Consider the following 24,351-nt stretch of genomic DNA (forward strand, 5'->3'; position numbering starts at 1 on the left):
TTTTGAGAAGGATTGGTATTTAAATGTCTTTGAATGTTTGGTAGAATTCACCAGTGAGGCCATTTGGTTCTGGATTTTTATTTATTGGGAGGTTTTTGATGACTGATTCAATCTTCTTGCTAATGGTCTGTTCAGATTTTCTATTTCTACCTGATTCAGTCTTGAAAGATTGTATGTTTCTAGGAATTTATCTATTTCTTCTAAGTTGTCCAATTTGTTGGCATAAAATTGTTCATAGTTGTCTTTTATGATTCTTTTTATTTCTCTGATTTCAGTTGTAACATCTCTTTCATTTCTGATTTCATTTACTTGAGTCCTCTCTTTTTCTTGGTAAGTCTAGCTAAACATTTGTCAATTTTGTTTTTCTTTTCAAAGAACTAGCTTTTGGTTTCATTGATCTTTTCTACTGTCATTTTAGTCTCAATATCATTATTTCTGCTCTAATCTTTGTTATTTCCTTCCTTCTACAAGCTTTGGACTTCATTTGTTTTTCTAGGTCCTTACTGTGTAAAGTTCGGTGGTTCTTGTTTCTTGAGATAGGCATTTATTACCATGCGCTTCCTTTTTGCTGTATCACATAAAGGTTGGTATGTTTTATTTACAGTTTTGCTTATCTCAAGATATTTTATTTCTCATTTGATTGCTTATTTGACCATTGATTGTTGCATGCTGTTTAATCTCCACATATTTGTGAAATTTCTAGTGTTTTTGTAATTATTTTCTAGTTTTATACCACTGAAGTTAGAAAAGATGCTTTGTTTAATTTTAGTCATCTTAAATTAAGACTTGTTTTGTGGCCTAACATATGATCTGTCTTAGAAAACATTCCACGTGCATTTGAAGAATGTGTATCTGTTACTTTTGGATGGCATATTCTGAATAGGTCTGTTAAATCCATCTGGCCTAACATGTTGTTTAAGGCTGATGTTTCCTTATTGATTTTCTTTCTAGAAGATCTCTCCACTGATGTAAATGGGGGAATTAAAGTCCCCTACTATTATTATTTTGCTATTTCTGCCTTTAGGTCTGTTAATATTTACTTAATATATTTAAGTGCTCCTATGTTGGGGCATAAATATTTATAAAATATCCTTTTATTGGACTGATCCCTTTATCATGATATAACACCCTTCTTTGTCTCTGATAAAGTCGTCTTGTCTGATACAAATACAGCTACTCCAGTTTTCTTTTGGTTTCCATTTCATGGAATATCTTTATCCATCCTTCAATTTCAATCTATGTGTCCTTATATCTGAAGTGAATCTCTTGCAGGCAGCATGTAGATGGGTCTTGTTTTTTAATTCATTCAGCTATTCTGTGTCTTTGATTATAGATTTTAGTCCACTTACATTTAAAGTAATTATTGACAGGTATGTGTTTATTGCCATTTTGTTCATTGTTTTCTGTTTTTGTAGTTTTTCTCTGTTCCTTTCTTCTCTGCCTTTCTTTCTTTGCGATTTGACGACTGCTTTGTAGTATGCTTATGTTCTTTTATCTTTTGTGTGTTTACTGTTGCTTTTTGGTTACCACAAGACTTACATATAATAGCTTATATCTATAAGTCTATTTTAAGTTGATAATAGCTTATATTTTATCCCATTCTAAAGCTCAACATTTTTACATACCCCCATGATGTTTTACTTTTGATGCCATATTTTACATATTTTTATCTTGTGTACCCCTTAACTAATTATTGTAATTAGTTATCGTAATATAGTTATTTTTACAATTTTTAAAATCTTTTAACCATTACACTAGCTTTATAAATAATCCTTGATCCTTACTATATATTTACTTTTCTAGTGAGATTTCATATCTCACATGTGTTCTCATTACTAATTAGCCCCTTTCTTTTCAGCTTAAAGAAGTCCCTCTAACTTTTCTTGTAAGGCCACTTTAGTGGTTTAGCTTTTAGCTTTTGCTTGTCTGGAAAATTCTTTATCTATCCTTCAATTCTGAATGATAATTTTGCCAGATAGAGTATTTTTAGTTTGAAGTTTTTTTTTCTTTCAGCACTTTGAATATATTGTGCTATTTCCTTGTGGCCTATAACATTTGTGCTCAAAAATCTGATGATAGTCTTATGGAGAGGAGGGTGGAACTTACATGTAACAAGGTTTCTTTCCGTTGCTGCTTTTTAATATTCTTTCCTTGTCTTTAACTTTTGGCATTTTGATTATAATGCGTTTTGGTGTAAATGTTTTTGGTTTCATTTTGTTTGGAACTCTCTGGGCTTCTTGGATCTGGATGGTTGTTTCATTCCCCAAGTTAGGGAAGTTTTAGCCATGATTTCCTCAGATTAGATTTGTGCCTTGTTCTCACTCTTCTCCTTCTGGGAGGCCTATAAAAAGTGAAATGAAAAGTTTGTTGGTGTTGTCTTATAAATCCCTTAAACTATTATCATTTTTTTTCTTTTTTTTTTAATTTTTATTTACTTATGATAGTCACACACAGAGAGAGAGAGAGAGAGGCAGAGACATAGGCAGAGGGAGAAGCAGGCTCCATGCACCGGGAGCCCGACGTGGGATTCGATCTCAGGTCTCCAGGATCGCGCCCTGGGCCAAAGGCAGGCGCTAAACCGCTGCGCCACCCAGGGATCCCTATTATCATTTTTTAAATTCATTTTTCCTTTTGCTTCTTTGATTGGGTGAGTTCCGTGGCCTTGTCTTTGAGTTGCCTGACCCTTGCATTTCATCTAGTCATCTATTAAACCCCTCTAGTGTATTTTTCAGTTTAGTTATTGCGTTCTTCAGCTTCATAACTTCTGTTTGGTACTTTCTTACATTTTCCATGTCTTTGTTGAGGTTTTAACTGTTTTTATTCATTATTTTTTTAAGTTCACTGATTATCTTTATATCCTTGACTTTGGACTCTTTTTTAGGTAAATTGCTTTTCTCCATTTCATTAGGATATTCTTCTGAGTTTTTTTTTTTTTTCCTTATTCTTCCATTTAGAATATTTCTTCATTTTGCTTGACTTTCTGTGTTGGTTTCTGCACAGTTGACGAAACAGCCATCTCCCACTCTCAAAGGAGTTGCCTTGTGTAGGAGATGAAACTTTTTCTTCAGCTCTATCACAGCTCTTGGTTGTTTCCCAAACCTCTGTACTTTTCCAATCAGCCTATTGGATTTTTAATAGCTCCCAGTAGTTGAGGATGTGCCAATACCTGCCAGTGTCCTCAAGGGGAGACTCAGGCCAACTGGAAGGAAGCAGCTTTAAAAGCATGCAAATATATATATTCCCGAAGGGCCACATGTGTGAGCCCTACTGTCCACCAGACAGGTAATCTAGAAGTGTGCCATGGGTGGCAGTCACAAAAATTGGGGCTCCAGGAGAGTAGATAAGATCCTTTTTGGGAGATACCAGTGAGCTAGAGCAAAGCAGAGGGAGAGTGCCAAGATGGTGTTCATAGCCTAAGTTCCTTTAGAGCAGCACTATAGGCCGCTGAATGTCTGCCAAACCTAAAATCTGCCTCTCAGTCTGCAGCTTCAGAGTAAGTAAAGTGACCTTTTTTCACAGAAAGACTGTGGCATATGTCTCAGTCTGCTGTCTTTGAATTGCCCTGGTGGCAGTTGCCTGACAAGAATCCTCCTCTGATTGCCATAGTCCTGTGGGATCTAGGAATGCAGGATCCTTCATCCACCAGAGCCAGGCAGTCAAGGGGTGTCCTCTGGATGTCAACTGCAAACACTGGGCACCAGACTGAGGGAAAGCTCCACTCCAGGAGTCAGTGGCACTCTGGAGTGTGAGAGAGGGTGAGCATGATGAGAGCACTTGCCCTCCAAGGTCTCTGGAAAGGATTACCCAGCCCCAAGATGTGTGCTTTATTAGAACCCTACCTCTCAGGCCACAGTCCTAATGATTAATAGGCTCCTTCATGGAAAGACCAAGCTCCTGGGTCTGTTGCTATGCACTGGGGGTGGTAGCTGTTGAAGACTTCTTTGTCTGTTGGTTATAATCTAGTGGGACTCATGAGTATAAGCCTAATTGGTCCCAGGAGCCAAACAATGTAGAGGTGTCCCCTCTACAGCAGTCACAAAAATTGGGGCACCAGATTGGAGATAATGAACTCCTTTTTGGGTAACACTGATTTTTAAAATCCCATGTGAACAGGAACATGAGCTCTTCTGGCTTCTAGAGTCAGGCGATCAACAGGACTGGTGGTAGGGATCAGATGCTCCTTGAAAGTGAAGATCTCCAGAAGGGGACTCTGGGCAAGCAGGGTATGATACCACTGGAGGGAATCCAAGTGATTTTGTGCCAGTATCTTCTCTCCTTGTGAGGTCACTTGAGATCCTGTCTTCAGAATCCACCTGGCTTCAGTCATTTTCTAACTCATCTTTGTCATCACCTGCTGCCTAAAGACATATGGGTGCCCAGAATGGTAAACATGGATATTTCTCAGACTAATAGCAGATTTCTAGTATAGCTATATCGTAAGTGCTGTTCAAACGTTTCCTCTGTTATCTGTAGCTATACAACCCTAAGAAGGCTTCCTTCACGTCTGTATTTCCTCACTTATAAAGTGGGTAGTTAAGTTAAATAAGAGTGCATATAAAGGATTTCATATAATGCCTTGAACAGTGTTTAATGAAACGTTGGCAGTGATCTTAGATGACAAGGATAGACTCATGGGCTCAGAGATTTCTAGGGCAGTTTTCTCTGTTGCTGAGTTTATTAAAACAGAAGGAGATTGTAGCTCGTGTGTGTGTGTGTGTGTGTGATGAGTAATATCAACTGATAGTGGAAAACAAGATATCAGACCCTAAACTCTGGGAAGATAAATTTGAGATGAAAGATTTATTTTAAAATTGAAAAAAAGGGATCCCTGGGTGGCGCAGCGGTTTGGCGCCTGCCTTTGGCCCAGGGCGCGATCCTGGAGACCCGGGATCGAATCCCACGTCGGGCTCCCGGTGCATGGAGCCTGCTTCTCCCTCTGCCTGTGTCTCTGCCTCTCTCTCTCTCTGTGACTATCATAAATAAATAAAAATTAAAAAAAATAAATAAATAAAATTGAAAAAAAAAAGTCATGTTATAGGTATACAAGTGTGCAAATGAAATTAAATCCTTTCTGGGATTGATCCTTTATGATGAATATGGCAGGTGAAATAGGAAGCAGATTGTCATAGTTGTGGAAAAGTTTAAATGAATTCTTGTTGTATTTTGAGCCCCAGTATAGTGCTTGGCATTTCGTGCCTTCTAAGACAATGGTGGATATCTAATAGGTTTATCTTTGAGGTAAACTGCCAAAAATTATGTATAGAGTCAGAACATTGGTGGGAGGCTGAGAATTAGGGGAGAATACATGTGTGCATTTGAATGAAGACTACCGTGGTATGTCTGAGTTGGTAGGAAAACGTGTGATTTCTAGTATAATGCTGTTGGGGCTGTTGTATACTCTGCAGGTGAAGACAAATGTGAAAAATTAGGACAGGAGATACATAGAGCATTACACTCATATTACACTCATGCATGCCTTTGTTGTTGTTGTTGTTGTTGTTTTTTCCAAGATTTTATTTATTTATTCATGAGAGGCAGAGGGAGAGGCAGGCTCCCGGCAGAGCAGGAAGCCCAATAGGGGACTCGATCCAAGAACCCTGGGATCATGACCTGAGGCGAAGGCAGACACTCAACCAACTGAGCCACCTAGGCGCCCCTACACTCATGCATTTAAAAATATAATTAGATCTTTGTTTACTAATTCAGTCTCTATGGAAGTAATGAGAAGTAAATTTGTTGTAAGAAAGCAACTTATTCATTCTGGCTTTAGCTCTTGATTCTTAATAAGACTCTTAAACACAATTTTACATATTTATAAAATACACACAGTTTAAGGGACAGTTTGCTTAATTTTGGTAGATTTATGTTATCAATAGCCTGATCAAGATATGTCGTCACTACCTTGGCAGTGTCCTCCCCCAGGCAACTACTAATGTGACTTCTAACACTGTAAATTGTTTTCCTGTTTTAGAACGCATGTAAATGTAATCATGCAGTAGGTACTTTTTTGAGTCTGGCTTATTTTCCTCAGCACAGTCTGTTCCCTTCTAAACTTTAAGAGAATGCCTAATTCTTTATGTATAGTGGTGGCAGATAATAATTTGCTTTGCAACTTCAAAATCATAGTGTGACATTGGGTAAATAGCTCTACTAGTTTGAAAAATACTAGTGCTATCATCCCTGGTTCCAAATGCTCATATCCCCTATGGTGTGTCATGGTGTACTTAAAGAGGAAAAAGAAATCTTGAGATCGTTTGGCCATAACCAAAACTCATCTTGCTTACATGATTTTAGAGGGCTGAGTTTACTTGACTCTTATTATGGCTTAGTACTTAGTATATGAAAATTTTATATGGGAAAAGGTTATGTTGAAAAGAAAAGTTCTGATTCATCTGATTTTTGTATGATGTTTTGCAATTTTTGCAAATTTGGTTTGCAAACAGATTGTATATTATGATCAAATCTTACATTAATATCCACTTGTTCATGAATGGGGTGCTTCACCTTACCTCTCAATTCTGTAAAAAACTGGTAACTTTGGCCATTTGTTAAATAAAATAAAAAGCACTTTCTATTGGATGGTTAATTCCTCTGGGGAAAAATTGATTATAAAACTCTGGATGAGTGTGAGATGTGAATTTCATTTATTTTAAAATGAGATTCTGACTGAGGTAGTGATCATGATTAATCAGTGCAAATTATAAAATTTGAGGTCAGAGATCCATTGTTAATGTTTTAAATACGTTTGGGTAAATTTAGATCTTAAATTTAGATCTTTAGATGTGCAGTAAAAATACTTTCTCAGTGAAATTTTAATTTGGGTTAAAAGGTATATGCATTCATCAATATAAAGTGACCACATTGGTTTGTATAGTTGCTCATCTCCTATGATGGCATTTCCAAAACAAATCACACTATCTGGATAAGCTTTTGCAAGATGGTTTCTTTTTCTTTTCTTTTCTTTTTTTTTTAAGATTTCATTTTTAGTAATCTCCACAAACAGTGTAGGGCTTGAACTCACAGCCCTGAGACCAAGAGTCACATGCTCCACTGACTGAACCAACCAGGTACCCTTAAGCTTTTGCAAGTTTTCTCTCTCTCTAGGTGTGAAATAATCTGAATAAAACATGTGTGTATCAACTTCCTAAAGAAAGAGAATATGCGGACAGCCCCGGTGGCGCAGCAGTTTGGCGCCGCCTGCAGCCTGGGGTGTGATCCTGGAGACCCGGGATCAAGTCCCATATCGGGCTCCCTGCATGGAGCCTGCTTCTCCCTCTGTCTGTCTGTCTCTCTCTCTCTCTCTCTCTCTCTCTCTCTCTCTCTGTGTCTATGAATAAATAAATAAAATCTTTAAAAAAAAAAAAAAAGAAAGATAATATGCTTTGGAAAAGTCAGTAAGTTTCTTCCAACATAATAATACTTTTGTTATACCATCAAAGAAAACTAAAAATTTGCATATTCTAGACAGCGTTTTCTTTTCCCCTTTAGTTGTGTGTGAAAGCCAGCTGTTTTGGAAATTTTGGGTTTTCACTTTTTTGAATAGGGAAACTAATAGTCCATACTAATGTTAAAACTTGGTTTCAAAAAATAAACAAACAAACAAACACTTGGTTTCCATTCTATTTTAGCTTTTTAAAAGTTAAAGAATAGTAGCATACGTATACCATAGTAAAAATACCTATGTGGGTTTTTTTCTTAATTTCTCTTATGAACTGTTCTTGCTCACTCACAACACTTCTGATGCCAAATGTGGGAGTTTTTCCCTCCTCCTACCAACTGATGCTCTGGACACTAACTGATGTCTTACAGCTCAATTCAGTTCTGCCATTAGCTACTCAGAGTTAGTGTGGATCACACAGGCTAAGGGCTTAGTCCAAGACTGACCTGCCTTCAGATACCAGTCATGAGTCCCATGTTGCTAGCTGTACTTCTGACCAACCAGCTACAAACTGGGAGTTCCCATGATCCCTTTCTCGGGTTTGATTTGCTGGGATGGCTCACAGAACTTAGGAAAAGTGCTTTAATTACCTTTACTGGTTTATTATAAAAGATGTACCTCAGAAATAGCCAATGGAAGAGTTGCATAGGGCAAGTTATGGAGGAGGAGGTATAGAGGATACACAGAACTTCCATGCTTTTCCTGGTTGCATCACCCTCACAGCCAGTACATCAGTACCTTGATGTATTTGCCAGCCTGAAAGTTCTCTGAACCCTATTGAGGGGTTTTTATGGAAGTTCTATTACATTAAGCATGATTGATTACCTCATTGGCTATTGGTGATTGAACTCCCATCTCTAGCCCCTCTCCTCTTCCCAGAGGAGGGAGGGACTGAAAGTTCTAACTAACCATATGGTTGTTTTTCCTGGCCATCAAACCCCATCCTGAAGGTATCTAGGTTCTCACCAAAAGTTACCTTATTAGCATAATAAATTCAGGTATGGTTGAAAAGGGTTTATTATAAATAACAAAAGATGATCCTATCCCCTCTATCACTTGAGAAATTTAAGGCTTTTAGAAGCTCAGTGTCAGGAACCAGGGATGGAAACCAAATTTATTTATTAACACAATGTTACAATTTTGGGATACAGGAAAGTAGAAAATGGAGAGAACAAAGGTTTCGGTGTTTGTTTTTTGTTTTTTCAAAGGTTTTATTTATTTATTCACGAGAGATACAGAGAGAGAGAGGCAGAGACACAGGCAGAGGGAGAAGCAGGCTCCATGCAGGGAGCCCGATGTGGGACTCGATCCCGATCCCGGGACTCGATTACACCCTGGGCGGAAGGCAGGCGCTAAACCGCTGAGCCACCCAAAGATCCCCTGGTTTTTGGGTTTTTAATTGTAATCTTCAATTAATATTTATTTAAAGGGGAATTCTAAAATACAGGAAGGCAGAGTGGCTGGGAGGCTCAGTCAGTTATGCGGCCAGCTCTTGATTTTGGCTCAAGTCATAATCTCAGAGTCCTGGGATGGAGCCCCACATTGTACTCCATACTCAGCATGGAGTTTGCTTGAGGATTCTCTCTCCCTCTCCCGCTGGCTCTCCCCTTGCTTGCATGTGTGTGTTCTCTCTCTCTCTCTCTCTCTCTCTCTAAAATAAATAAATATAAAAAATTAAAATGAAAAAATATAATATAGCAGAGCATAAAGATATTCCTTGCAGTAATGTCCATATTCCAAAAAACAGGATATAATCTCAGTGTATCATATTTGGGATAGCAGATAAATTAGATCAATAGGATAGGCTATCAAGATGCTAATAAATAAAAAGTAATTATAATACATGGGGAAAATTTTGACACAAATTCAAATGAAAAAAATTTTAAAGGAAATGAATATTCGGCCTCAGTTAAATGCCAGTCATATATCATTTAATTTCTACTATTATATAGAGTAATCAAAGTACCAAAGTTTCTGCTATTACAATTATCCAACAAACTTCTATGTACATGTGCAAAGAATAATGTACTGTGATAAAATGAAGACTTAATTTAGTAGGATCATGCCTATCATTTAGGGATTGCATTCAGCTGCTTATAAACAAACACCCCACTTAGTGTGGCTTAACCAAACAGGGCCTTAATTTTTTTAATGTAAAAACTCCTGAAGAGGGCACCTGGTTGTGACTCAGTGGTTGAGCATCTGCCTTTGGCTCAGGTCATGATCCTGGGGTCCTGGGATCGAGTCCCACATCAGGCTCCCCGTGGGGAGCCTGCTTCTCGTCCCTCTGCCTATGTCTCTGGCCTCTCTGTGTGTCTCTCATGGTTAAATAAATAAAATCTTAAAAAAAAAAAAAAAAACACTCCTGAGGAAGGTGATCTGTTGGGGCCTTAAACACCTTCTTCCTTTCTGCTCTGCTATTCTTAATGTATTGCTTTAGTTGTTTCTTCATGATTTTAAAATGGATGCTTCATCACCAATGTCGGCTCTGCCTTCTAGGCAAGAAGAAAGGGAAGGTCCGGGGGATCCCTGGTGGCTCAGCGGTTTAGCACTGCCTTCGGCCCAGGGCGTGATCCTGGAGACCCGGGATCAAGTCCCATATCGGGCTCCCTGCATGGGGCCTGCTTCTTCCTCTGCCTGTATCTCTGCCTCTCTCTGTGTGTCTGTCATGAATAAATAAGTAAAATCTTTAAAAAAAAAGAAAAAAAAAAAAAGAAAAAAGAAAGGGAAGATCCTAGAATGAAAGGCTCCTGCCAGATGATTCTCCATTTAATGGGTTTTTCTGGAAATCTCTAGGGGCTTTTACTTTCATTTTAGAACTTTAGCACCTAGTTACCATTAGCTGAAAAGAAGTCCAGAAAATATATTTCTTTAAAGCTGAGCATAGTACCACCTGGAATAAAAGAGAGGTTATGTTGGTAAGGAAGAAGGAAGAGGACATTAGATAAATAATTGGCAAGTATCTGCCAAGCTCTTTTTCCTTGAATATTGTGATGTTCTTAATCATGAAAAATACACTGGCTGAGGCAAAAAAAGCCATCTGGTAGTGGGTGAGATTTTATTTACCCTTAAACCTTTATACCCTAGAAAGTCTGTCTGTAGAAGCTGCAAATAGGTGGAGTTTTGTTACTTTTTTGAGAGTCTGAGAGAAAAAACTCTCCATTTGAGAGTTCAGAGAAAAATGGAGCATTGAAACTTTGAGTGCTGCAACAAAGATTTGGATACTGTGAAGAGGTTGTGTATGAGCCTTCTGTGAGCTCAGTTCCTCATGTGGAAATTATAATAGTATGGCCTGCAGTGTGCTTGCTTCACAGGTTTTCTGTGAACATGAAACAGAAGAGGTAGTGCCCACATTTTTGTAGAGAGTAATACAATTTATACTATCAGACCTATGGTCTCATTTGGTGGTCCAGAGTCACACATCTATTTGATAGTATAGGTTAGACTGGAGCTTAGGACTCCTGATGACTCCTCCAGATAATGTATGTAAAGCACCTGCCCTTTTCGATAGCATTACTTTTGTAACTATTCTATAATTCAGCATTTTATGTTATTTTTTCCATACTAACATAAGTCAGTGGGTGAAAGTATGGTAGTGGTAGGTGGGAGGATCGAATTTGGTCTATCGTAAGTAAATCTCTCTGCAGACTGCAAAATGATGGATGATGACACAAAACATTCATGGTATACAAATGACAAGGGAATTATTTAGAGCCAGGGTAGCAGATCTAGAAAGAGCATTTGTGCTTACTAACCATTTAGCCATTTCAGCTATTGATGTTGGTTTATGCTGAAGTTTTCTCTTCACTGGTCAATCTGGACCAAGTTTTAAGGAATATATCTCCTAATATTTTCTATATTGATAGAGAATCAAATGTGAATTTGTACAAATCAAACACAGATTTTTAGAAAATAGCACCTCAAAAAAAAAAAAAAAGAAAAAGAAAATAGCACCTCGAATGTCACCAATGAAAATGTTTATATAAATTCTATGATTTTCTTGTGGTAGGTGGATATTTATTAAGTTGAACATTAAAGCAATATGTTTTTGCTAGTAAGGGTAGTTAACTGATGACATAAATATTTTAAAGCTTAAAAATTAAGAACTATTTAGCTATATATAGATTAATTTCAAGAGTTTCTATGAACCTTGAATACAACACTGTGTTTTACAAGTTGTATGCGTATTTTTTCTTTTCTCTCTCCGTAGTGAGTTACCTGAAAGAGAAGAGGGTGAAGGAGAAGAAACTCCAAACTTCAGCCACTGGGGTCCACCAAGAATGTATGTTGATGACATTATTGGCTTTCTCAGTAGGCGAACACAATCAAGTAGTTGCTCTTTAATTTTATAGTGTCATTTGGACATGCACTGATTGAGAAATTGCCATAATACACATGTAGGCTGGCCTAAATTTCAGTTTCATTTTGTCTTATCTAGGGATTTTTAGTCAGGCAAAATGACTATAATCAACATTAAATGGAAAGTTTTTATCGTACTTTTTCAGAAAAAGCAATTTACAGATGTCCATGTAACCGATGGATTAAGTGTTCTTTATAATTGCATCACTGCCTTGAATGCAGTGAAATTTCTTCCTTTTTTTTTTTTAATACACACAACAGTAGTTGAGGCTTCTGTCATGTATTCACTTATCTCTATCCTCCTCCTCTTGTGTTAGTCCAAGTTTGTGCTTTGGACTAACAGAATATAATAGTCTTCCTTTAGCTGCTCTTTCTTTATTGTATGCTTTATTAATTCCATAGTACCCACCCACATTGTCTGTTTTCTTCTTGCACTTTTGAGTTTGGTCTTAAAAAAACTCTTGGGAGCTGTTTTCTGAACTACTTTCTTATTTCAGTTAATTGTTGGCCACATCTGTGCTGTTTGAGCAAAATTCATAACCATTTGAAGGGCAAGTTTTATTCCATAGTTTATTTTAAAAAGTGTTGTGGAGAGTTGGAGGAAAAGAGAACCTTGCAGGTTTAAGAGTAAAATCTGTCCCCCTACTTAAAGAACCACAGGTTAAACTGCTGATTGGAAAAAAGCAACTTGGGCAAAGAACCTTTTAGTGGCAAATTTATTTTATTGTGAAAGTCTGTGCTTTTTACCAAAATACTACTTTCTTGATTTTTTTTCACCATTTGTTTTTTCCTTCACCCATTCTTTGCTAATGTTATGGATATAGATTAAAAGAACTAATTATAGAAAATATATTGTGATAGGAAAAGGGAACATTAAGACCTAGCAAAATCTCTGAATATTAAGAGGTATTTATTGTTTTAGAAATCTTTTTCCAAATTCAAGCTTTCACATGTGCCATGAATTATTGATAATGTCATATAATTTCAGAACTAGGTATAATTTTGATAACATTTGTAAAAATATATTAATATAAAATATGAGCCACAAGAAAAATATGAGTCACAAGATTATGGTACAAGTCAAACACAGTGACAACCCAACAAATTATATTAACTTGTTAATAAGTGAATTTATTTTCTTTTTACAGTGTTGAGATTTTTAGAGAACCCAACGTATCTCTTGGTATTAGTATTGTTGGTGGACAAACTGTTATAAAACGCCTGAAGAATGGAGAGGAACTTAAAGGTATATTTATCAAACAAGTTTTGGAAGACAGTCCAGCAGGAAAAACAAATGCTCTTAAAACTGGAGATAAAATACTTGAGGTAAATGATGTTAAAATTCTGTTTTTGTTTGAAACATACTTTAAGACTGTAATCATTTAACCTGAGGTCCTTGATTCATTTGTTGGATTATGTGTGTATACAACTGGTGTATTTTCTTTTGATGCCCTAGTTTGTATGTTGTTTGTATAATTTTATGAGATACGAAGGCTCAGCTGACCTAAAAAGACAATTTTACAATTTAACAGAATGTTTCTCCAATAGCCTTTAACAAACTCTTATTTTTTTCATCATTTAAAAAAGTTCTAATATTCTTCTTTAAACTGAAGTATAGTTGACATACAGTGTTAAATCAACTTGTTGTTGTAGGTGATAGGTATACGACATAGTGATTTGACAATCCTATAACACAATGCTCGCCACAAGTGTAGTTAGCATCTGTCACCATACAATATCATTACAATATTATTGGCTATATCCCCTGTAACAAGCTCTACATTTTATAAATATGTGTCAGTGGGATAGCCATGGTCATCCTCCTAGACTCTATTGGAGAAGGGGTAAATCCATTGTGGTAGACTTTACAGAGCAGAATTTAAAGGACACAGAATTTAAAGACCCCTTAAGTTTCTTTTTTTTTTTTTAAATATTTTATTTATTTATTCATGAAAGACACACAGAGAGGCAGAGACGTAGGCAGAGGGAAAATCAGTCTCCCTGTGGGTAGTAGCTTGATGTGGGGCTCGATCCTAGGACCCCAGGATCATGCCCTGAGCCAAAGGCAGACACTCAATCACTGAGCCACCCAGTGCTCCAACTCCTTAACTTTTTTTTGAAATAGTCATAAGAAATTATAAAGAAATGTACAAAGAAGTCCCATTACTCTTCCCTCAGCCTCCCCCAGTGTTAATGTGCCATAGTACAATAGCAAAACCAAAATACTGATATTGACACAACTCATAGACCTTATTTCAATCTCACCAGTTATACATGCACTGATGTATGACCGTGTATGTTTTTATAGCTCTACTAAGTTTTGTCACGTGTGTAGCCTTGCAAAATCACCACCACAATCAAGAAACTCAGCTGTATCGCCCTAAGACTCCCGTGTACTACCTTCTACAGCCATCCTTCTTCTTCCGCCACATCCCCCATCACTTCCCTCTCTCTGGCAACCACTAATCTATGTCTCTATGTCTATAATTATGTTATTTCACAATTGTCACAAAAATGGAATTATGTATTCTGCATCTTTTTTGAGATTGGCTTTTTTCACTCAGCATAATTTTACTGAAGTTGATTTAATTTGTTGTGTCCATCAATAATAGTTCATTACCTTTTATTATGCCTGAATAGTATTCCATGATGTGGGTACCACAGTTTAACCATTCACCCATTTTAAGATACCTGGGTTGGGACACCTGGGTGACAACTCTTGGTTTCAGCTCAGGTCATGATCTCAGGATTGTGTGATGAGCCTGCATCAGGCTCTGTGCTCAGCAAGGAATCTCCTTGAGATTCTCTTTTTCCCTCTTCTTTCCCCACACTACACATGCTCATCATTTCTCTTTTAAGTAAATAAATCTTAAAAATATAAATATAAGTAAAGACACCTGGGTAATTTCCAGTTCTTGGTATTATGAATAAAACTTCTATAAACATTTGCATACAAGTTCCTAAGTGAAAATAAGCCTTCATTTGTCTGAGGTAAATGCCCAAGAACGCAGTTGCTGGTTGTATGGTTAAGTCTATTTTTAGTTATGAAAGCAAATATTTTCCACAATGGCTGTACTATTTTACATTCCCACCAGCAATATGTGAGTGATCCATTTTCTCCACATCCTCACCAAGATTTGGTGTTGTCACTCTTTTTCATTTTGGACATTCTCATAGGTAGTGATTTCTTATTGTTGTTTTGAGTTTCCCTAATGGCTAATGATTAAGAACTTTTCATGCTGTTTGTACCTGTCCTCTTTAGTGAAATGTTTGTGCATGGCTTTTGCCTATCTTCTAATTGGCTTGTTCATTGTTTTATCTTTTTAAATTTTGTGATTTTTCCCCCTCATCTTTCTCTGCTGTTAATTGAATACAAAGTATTCTCTCACTTAATCCATCATCACTTTCATATACTAATAAGAACCCACTGTTTCATCTCAGATTTAACAATTTATTTAAATTCACAGCAGATTTGAAATATTAACACTTTAAGATTTATTTTGTCAAGCACACTGTGTCATTGTTTACTTTTTTTTCCAGTGAAAAGCAGTCATCGTTTGTTTTGTTTTTAAATAAAGCTTAATACTCATTTCTCACCGCCTTGAAACAATTGCATAAAGGATCTAGGTCTCTATAAAGAAGAATTCTTTGAACTGGAAAGTTAGAATTTAATTTCATTTTAAGAAATAGATCCTACCTGTGTGAATGGATACACTTCTAGGGTTATCAATTTAAAGCTGAGAAAAACCTAAGATTATACTTCTGTTGTTAATATAACAGAATTCCACTTTTTCCCTAACTTCCCAACTTCAGTGATTCCCATTTAACCCTGTGGAAATCTGTGTTGGGGAAACAAAAGCTGGTTATTACTGGAAGATGTTCTTCTATAGTTTCTATTTCTCTTATGGTTTGTTTTTTAAAGATTTTATTTATTTATTCATGAGAGACACATAGAGAGAGAGGCAGAGACACAGGCAGAGGGAGAAGCAGGCTCCCTGTGGGGAGCCCGATGCAGGACTCGATCCCAGGACTCCAGGACCACGCTCTGAGCTGAAGGCAGATGCTAAACCACTGAGCCACCCAGGGATCCCCTATTTCTCTTATTGTTGAATGCTTCTCCCTCTGCCTATGTCTCTACTTCTGTATCTGTATCTTTTATGAGTAAATAAAATATTTTTTTAAAAGTGCTTTATCAAACTGTTGTGATGGCTTTTAAGCTTCACTTAAATTTTTTTCTATATTCGTTTACTACTATTCATATCTTTCCTGAGTTCATATGGGAAAAGAGGTTTTACAGAGCATCAAAAACCTTCCTGTGGATGTCTGTTAGAATCAAAGGCCAAAGTTCTTGCCATGGCCTCTCAGTTGTGTGGCTTCAGCTGCCTCCCTGACCACCTCTCTGCACTCTCCCTCTTCCACTGTATTTTATACTCCCCTGCATTTAAACCCCTCTCACACACCAGGCTCCTGTCTCCTACCTTAGTGCCCTTACCTCTGTGTCCCTCAGCTTTGAATAAGCTCACTGGGCAGCCTCAGTGGCTCAGCGGTTTAGCGCCTGCTTTCAGCCCAGGGCGTGATCCTGGAGACCCGGGATTGAGTCCCACGTCGGGCTCTCTGCATGGAGCCTGCTTCTCTCTCTGCCTGCTTCTCTCTCTGCCTGCTTCTCTCTCTGCCTGTGTCTCTGCCTCTCTCTCTCTCTCTGTTTCTCGAATAAATAAATAAAATCTTTAAAAAAAATTTTTTTGAACAAGCTCGTTTTTCTCCTTACTCTGCCCTGCTTCAGTGACTGATCATCCTCATCACTTCCAGCAACTTGGATCCCCTTTGCTTTTACTGAACTTGTCTGGGGAAAACACATCCTAGTTAAATGCAGCTCTTTGCCTATTTCAGGTCCCCAGCATGGCTGTAGAACATAACCAGCTATGCTGTCTGGTCTCATTTTAAACTCATGGGCTCCTTATCAAGTGAATCTTTAGTTCTCTCCTGCAATCCTGTAATATTTCCATGGGTGTTTCATTCTCCTGGTTCCAGAGGTAACTCCTTCACACCTCCTAAACTGCCTTCCTCAATCTTAATCTCACTTTATGGTACATGTTTCTTATTTCATGGAGAAAATAGAAGCAGTCAAAAAGGAACTTCCCCTTGCTCTCACTGCATGCCGTATCTTTTCTTTTTTCTGACTGTATCTGGGATAACACATGAAATATTTGTGCTCCTGTCTAAAGCCAGTCTCCCTAACTTGTGCCACAGTGACCATGAGCTACCCCAAGATTTTTCAAGGCTTTGTTACATTTTCAATTTGAAAAATTGGTTCTGTTAAATATGTTAAATACAGAATGCTCTTGGAGATTATGAACATGTTTGCAAGTTAGGTTCTCTGAAATTTGTATGAGAAGCTGTTTATACTTAACTCAATTTACTGAACAGAGTACACTTTTAGTAAAAAAAACCTATAGATATTTTCATGGTTCTTTTTTAAAACATAATTTGATAAAATATTCAACTGTTCAATTGAAATAATGGACAATTTGCTTAAAATATCATACTCCTCAATTTAAAAGTCCAGACCATCCTCCCTTGTCCCCACTCAGGATTATGTGCTGTGTTAATGGCAGAGGAGGCATCTCAGCTCAGAAGCTTCTTAATGTTGTGTCACTGACTGAGCTACCTATTTTGGATAATTATATTTAACCAGGGCTCTTGTTATTAAGATATTTGTCTTACTTTTCTTGAAGGTAGAGTATTATTTTCCTTAAATATGTTCTCTTAAAACAACAAAGCTTTCTGTGGGTGAGTCTTACTATTTTTTTACTTTGGTCTAATTCATTGGACTCTGGCTGTTCTCATAACTAGATAATACATGTGAATTCTATAGCCTTTCTAATTGAAATACAATTACTTCTGTGTTTTAGGTGTCTGGAGTAGATTTGCAGAATGCCTCACACAGAGAAGCAGTTGAGGCCATTAAGAATGCAGGAAATCCTGTGGTGTTCGTTGTTCAGAGCTTGTCATCCACTCCAAGAGTAAGCTTTAGTTGCTATTTTCAAAAATGTTTTTCTCTATATATTTCAAAAAATATTTCTGTATATCTATGGACCAAGCTTTTGCCTCCATGTATTTTTCTACATATTTTCATTTTGATCCTACTATTACCCAGAAACAGCACTACTTATATACAGATTTAGTTATAATAACTTCACTTTCACAATTTTTCTTTGATTTTGGTCTTTTGGTCAACGTTGAGTCATTCTGGTCTGCATTGGTATAAATCACAGGCTGTGGAGTCAGACCTGTTTTCCATTCCTTGATTCACTGTTTACCAGCTTTGCTAACTTAGAGACAAATTACTTAACTCTTCTGAGCCAGTTACTTTGTTTATAAAATACTTTGAACAACATAAAGGGAGTCGGGCATGAAAACATTCTAGAGGTATCACCATATTCTATTTATTAAGAGTGTAAAAATACAAACATGGTTCATGTTCTGTTGGACATTCCAAATTCAAAACTAGCAATATTTAACCATAAATCTATAATAAATTGCTCTTTTGGTATGGAATTAGAACTCTGATTCATAGATGTCACCGGCTGGATACATATTTTACTTTACAATATGCAGCAGAAATATCACCCTTAAGCCCTGTGACTGGAAGAAATGTTTATGTTTCTTTTTTATAGTGGAGGACCCCTGTTCAAAACATAGGCACTTCTGAGCAGTAGAAAACCTGCATATTTTATTTATTTATTTTTAAAGATTTGTGTTTATTTATTAACGAGAGAGGCAGAGACACAGGCAGAGGGAGAAATAGGCGCTCCATGTAGGAAGCCCAATGTGAGACTCAATCCCAGGACCCCGGGATCATGCCCTGAGCTAAAGGCAGATGGTTAACTGCTGAGCCACCCAGACATCCCTGCATATTTTTTTTTAATGCTTTTCAATAAGTAATGCAGTGCTTTTCAACCTTTTGTATGTCAAGGCATACAGAAAATACTATTTGTAGGGCAAATTGGGCAAACAGATGTTTGGCTGCACTGAGGGCAGGGGTGTCATTTCTATTTTGACCTGTCTGCAGTCTCACCCCACTAGGGCAGCTCTGCTGTGCTGTACTGCAGTGCAATATGATCCCTTCCAGTCTTAGTACTGTGTTGATACCCCAAAGACTGATTGAGAGTGGTGAACTGAATAGAGTCTTCTCATTGTCATATATGACATTTTGGGGAATCCACTTTTTAATTCCTTTTTGGAATCCTTTTAACTCTTACAATATTGAGAAGGCAGTCGAGACTATCACTTTTATTTCTGGAAACTGAGTTCAGAAGGTAAAGTTCCAGATTATTTCCTGGTTTCCACTTAGATTTATTTGGCAAATTCTTATTTAAGAGCAGAAGCAATAATTTATACTACACTTCTCTATAGAAAGTTTTTATGCCAGGGTAAATTTTTTCCACTTAACATAACTACATTTCACAGTAGCATCTATATTATTTTTCCACATTCTGAAACAAACCTGTTTGAAATTGGGGGTCATTACTTCAGTTCATTAAATTTATTATCATATGTTGCTTTCTTTTCCCCTATATTCCATTTGTTGCCCTAATGCCATTGTTTCATAATGGCATCTAAACTGTTCTGATGTGTATATTTGCATATTGATCATATAAAAATATGGCTTTTTCTTCCACAAGAAATACGCTGCCTTCTATTTTTACTAAAGATGCAGTCTTCCTAGTGAGCCTTTGATTTTCCAAATTTTGCTAATGATACACTTACAGAGGTATATTTCTGGCTATTCAAAAAGCAGTTTTGTCCCATCCCAGAGCTTCTGTTGTTCAGCTTCAGTTAGTTTTTCCCAGAGGAAAAATAGATACAGTGTGGACAAGAATTCAAGCTTGTCAAGGAGGCAAAGTCCTTTAAGATTCTTCAGGACAAGACATACATCTCTATAGACCTACCAGTTTTTGAATTCTGACTTGGATTGTTGTGTGTATTAAATAGAAGAATAAATACTTAAGCACAAACACATTGTCTGTTCACATATAAAACATTAAATATATGTTGATGTGTCATTACTACTTTCTTTCTGTCTGTCCGTCTTTAAGTAGTCTCAATGCCCAATGTAGGGAGTCTCATGCCTACCGACTGAGCCAGCCAGGTGCCCCTGCTGTTTTTTATTGAAATGAAACATTTCTGCAACTTTCTCGTTTATTCCAATATTAGTTTATTTCTTTATAGAATCCATACTAAAGGTGAGGTGAAGAAAATATAATCTTAAATTGTATTTAGAGAGAGGTGTTTTTTATTTTGTTTTGTTTTTTAAATTATCCCTAGGCAGGCAGTTTCTTTACATTTCTGGGAAAGAAGATTTGTTTTTTCTTACAACCTTCATGTCTGTCATCAGATTCTATGCCAAGATTATTTGTGTTAACTATTTGAGAAGCCTTTTTTAAAAATCACTAAAAATTTTATATTTTCCTAAGATGTTTCATAGATTACTTTTTGACTCATTTCTTTTTATAAAACAATCTATGCTGTTGGCACCATTGAGAATTAAAAGTATTTCTATGAAATGAAACTATTTCCTTTCATGTATAAACATTTATTGAGTGCAACTATGTAATAAGTTCTTTTTGAGTGCTATGTATATAGTGATAAATCACTAAATCCCAGCTCTCATTGAGCTTTTATCCAGGGATATAGGTATATTTGTAATTTATCTTCATGCTAACAGTGATAGTGAAATATTTATTGAGTGCACAATGTGCAGATAACATACTTGAATTGGGGTACCATAATGAATAAGGTAAATCTAGCCAATAAATGATGCATCCATGTTCTAGGGATTCATGTAGCTCACTCCTAAAAATATTTTGCAAAATGAGATGTTTGGATAACAATCAGTATCCTGACTTTCATTTTAGTCAGCATTATCTTTACTTCACTTTCACACAATATTTTGGGTTATCTAGCTTGTAGTACTTTTCAAATTGTATTGTTCCCCTTGAACTCTACTTCTCATGTCTTTACTTTTTAGATGAAGTCACTTAGTTAAGTAAGATTTTAACTGTTTAAAAAATACATTAAGAAATGTAATGATTGCAACATTTAAATGTTTTACTCCTTCTTTTATGTGTGTGTTTGTGTGTGTGGTCATAGGTCATTCCTAGTGTGCATAACAAGGCCAACAAAATCGCTAATAACCAGGATCAAAATACTGAAGAAAAAAAAGAAAAGGTAATTTGAACCTCTCATGCCTTTAAAAAATGTTTTTGGTGTCTTTTTGCCTATCTGAGCTGCAATTAATAAGAATGGTGTTTTGACTATTACTAGGCTAGAAGGACTGCACTAATAATGTTTCCTTCCTGTGAATATAGCTGATTCTGGCCAGGATGAAGGCCAGAAACATAGTGAAATAGAAGTGCAAAAATGTGATAAAGCACCAGTCGTCCCTCATCATCTTTGTCTTTCTTGTTCAGTTGGGCTGATTGTCCATGCCCAGAAAATGCCTCTTAGTCTTGGGAGTTTATGGGACTTTGATCTTGCTGTTCTCTCAGCTTGGAAATCCATTTCCTACGTTGCTCTTCCTTTTATCCTCCAAAGAGCAGCTCAAAGATAATCTCTACTGAGAGAACATCCATACCATCAATCAGAATTAGTCATCCATTCCTGTTTTCCCACCTCTATTCTAGAGATAAAAATTTTAGATTTTCAATCTAAAATTCATTTTAGGATATGGTATCAGGTAAGGATGAATTTTTATTTTTTTTCTCCATAAAGATAACTATCTTACTGTTTTTAAAATAGGCCCTCCTTTTCCTACTGACTTATGTAGTGCAACCTCTGTCCTCGCTCCAGTTATCAGAGGGAATCTGCTTGTGAGCTTTCTCTTTGTTTTCCCATCTGTCCCAGCACAAATGCTGCACTAGCTCAATTATTAAAGCCTAGTAATAAAGCTTGTTTTCTAGTAGAGCAATTTCCTTGATATATTTCTTCTTTAGAGGTGTCTTTAACTGTTTGTGTCCTTTTCATTTTCTATATGAATTTTAGAACTAGCTTGTCAAATTACACAAAAGAAAAAATCTCTTTGAGGATTTTGATGAGAACTGTGTCGCATCTGTAGGTTTAATTTGTAAAGAAGTTGTATCTTTATGTTATGTAGCCTCTTTAATCATTAACATGGTATATCATTCTGTATATTAAATTCTTTTTTGTCTTTCAATTTTTATAATTTTCTTCAGAAAGGTATTGTAAATTTTTGGTTTGGTTTTGTTCCTAGATATCCTTATATTTTGTATTGCTTTTAAGTATCTTAAATTGCATTTCTGTTTTTTTTGCTAGTATATAGACATAAAATTGATTTTTATGAATTTATTTGACATCTTGTAACATTATTCCCATATTCCCTTATAAAATAAAGTATCCAGGGAGGCCTGGGTGGCTCAATGGTTGGGCGCCTGCCTTTGCCCCAGGTCGTGATCCCAGGATCCAGGATTGAGTCGCGCATGGGGCTCCCTGCGAGGAGCCTGCTTCTCTCTCTGCCTGTGTCTCTACCTCTCTCTCTGTCTCTGTATCTCTCATGAATAAATAAATAAAATCTTTTAAAAAAAATAAAATAATCTAGTGCAGAACGCTGGGAAAACTAAAAAGCTGAAACAAAAATCACTCATAAACCCACCTTTAAAGGTAAACTTACTAAATATTTTAAATACTATGTGTAGAACCTTCTATTGTCTTTTTGTCCTCCATAAATGTATATAAAGTAATTTTAATGAGAATATGAATCTCAAATTCTAATACTAATGTAGATTTTTATTTCTAGATTTTCTGTGTAGGTAATAATAACCACTCTAAACGCAGTTTTCTTTTCTCTCCTTTCCCCAATCTTTGTCTTATTATATCTACTAAAACCTCCATTGTATTTAATAAAGAAGTAACAATAGCTAACATTTTTGGTGTTTTTCTTCTTAATATTTAAGAAATTGCTTTTAACATTTCACCATTGAATATGATGTGTGCTTAAGTTTTTATAGATAATCCTTCAGGTTAAGGAAGTATCCCCTTTCATTCTTATTTTGCTAAGAATTTTTATCATGAATGGCATTGGCCTTCAGTTTTATCAGATGTATTATCTGCATTCACTGAAATAATTGTGGGTGTGTATTTAATTTTTTTCCTTGAATCCCTTAATGTGATAAATTACATTAATAGATTTCTTAATATCAAACCAATCTTGAATTCTTGGATTAAATTTAGTTTTGCCATGATCTTTTTTTGCAAATTGATGGCATTATTTCTTTTAGGACTTTTGCATCTGTGGTTAGGAATGAGATTGACCTGGAATTTCCCGTTTATGTAATATTCTATCTGCTTTTGAATATATAAGACTACTAAAATGTATGTGCACTAAAATACTAAAATGTATGTGCACTAAAATGTATGTGTATGTGTATTTCTTCTTTTTCAGTTCTCTGAGCATTTGTGTAAAATAGTAATTATTCATTCCTTAAATTTTTGGTCACACTAGCCTGTGAAGCCATTTTGGGCCTGTGTTTTCTATGTGGGAAAAATACTGATTCAGTTCTTTAATTGTTACAGAAATATTCAGATTTTCTGTTTCTTCTAAAGTCAGTTTTAGTTACTGATTCTTTTGGAATATTGATATCACTTAATTTTTTTACATTTGTTGGTATAAAAGTTATCATCGTAGCTTGAATTATACATTCTCTGTTCATAGTTCTTTTTCATTGTGAATATAGGGTTATTGTTTTTTTTTTTAACTTTTTTTTCTTAGTTTTTAAGGCAATTTTCACTTAATTTCTCAAAAAAAATTTTTATTAGGGTATGACCCAACATTATATTAGCTTCAAAGTGTATAATTCCTCTCTTTGAAGTTTCAATTTTTCAACTCTGTTAGTCATCTCTGTATTATGTTTGTTCTGCTTAATTTTGTCCTCATCTTTATATTGCCTTACTCTGGTTTTCTTCTTCTACTCCTCACTCCACACCCCACCATAATCTTTAGATAGTTGTAGAGTTTATTAATTTTTAGCCATTCCTTTTCTCTAAAATAATCATTAAATGATTGTACGTTTTCTTCTAAGTCCCTCTTTATATCCCAGGATTTTACGTTGAATATCTGTTATTCAATACTAAGGTTTTTTTAGTCCTTACATGATTTCTTTTTACCTATATTTGTTTAGAAATATATTTTTAAATTTCCACATGAATGTTTTTTAAAAACCTATAGTATTCTAACTTATTTCCATTATAATCAGAGATTGTGGTTTATGTAATATTCTTTGACATTAGTTGAGACTTCCTATGGCCTATCACATTCTTAGTTATTATAAATGTATATCCATGATTTAAAAGAATACCATAATAGTTTCTCTTTAAAAAAAAATTTTTTTTTAAGATTTTATTTATTTACTCATGAGAGACGACACACAGAGAGAGGGAGGCAGAGACACAGACAGAGAAACTGGCTCTCTACAGGGAGCCCGACGCAGGACTCAATCCTGGGTCTCCAGGATCATGCCCTAGATAGACTGAAGGTG

The 24,351-nt window shown here is 36.0% G+C and overlaps 1 protein-coding gene across 8 annotated transcripts in view; it reads left to right on the forward strand.

Moving 5' to 3' along the window:
- The window catches only part of PATJ (PATJ crumbs cell polarity complex component), a 356,261-nt gene that overhangs the window by 129,647 nt on the left and 202,263 nt on the right, over window positions 1–24,351 (forward strand). For all 8 annotated transcript variants that reach the window (XM_072820502.1, XM_072820508.1, XM_072820504.1 and 5 more), the window contains exons 23-26: window positions 11,649–11,720; window positions 12,946–13,123; window positions 17,710–17,820; window positions 20,951–21,028. In XM_072820502.1, the coding sequence (XP_072676603.1) occupies window positions 11,649–11,720; window positions 12,946–13,123; window positions 17,710–17,820; window positions 20,951–21,028 (439 nt within the window). The remainder of the gene's footprint in view (window positions 1–11,648; window positions 11,721–12,945; window positions 13,124–17,709; window positions 17,821–20,950; window positions 21,029–24,351) is intronic.

The sequence above is a fragment of the Canis lupus genome, chromosome 3, assembly GCF_048164855.1.
Source record: "Canis lupus baileyi chromosome 3, mCanLup2.hap1, whole genome shotgun sequence".
Taxonomy (NCBI): domain Eukaryota; kingdom Metazoa; phylum Chordata; class Mammalia; order Carnivora; family Canidae; genus Canis; species Canis lupus.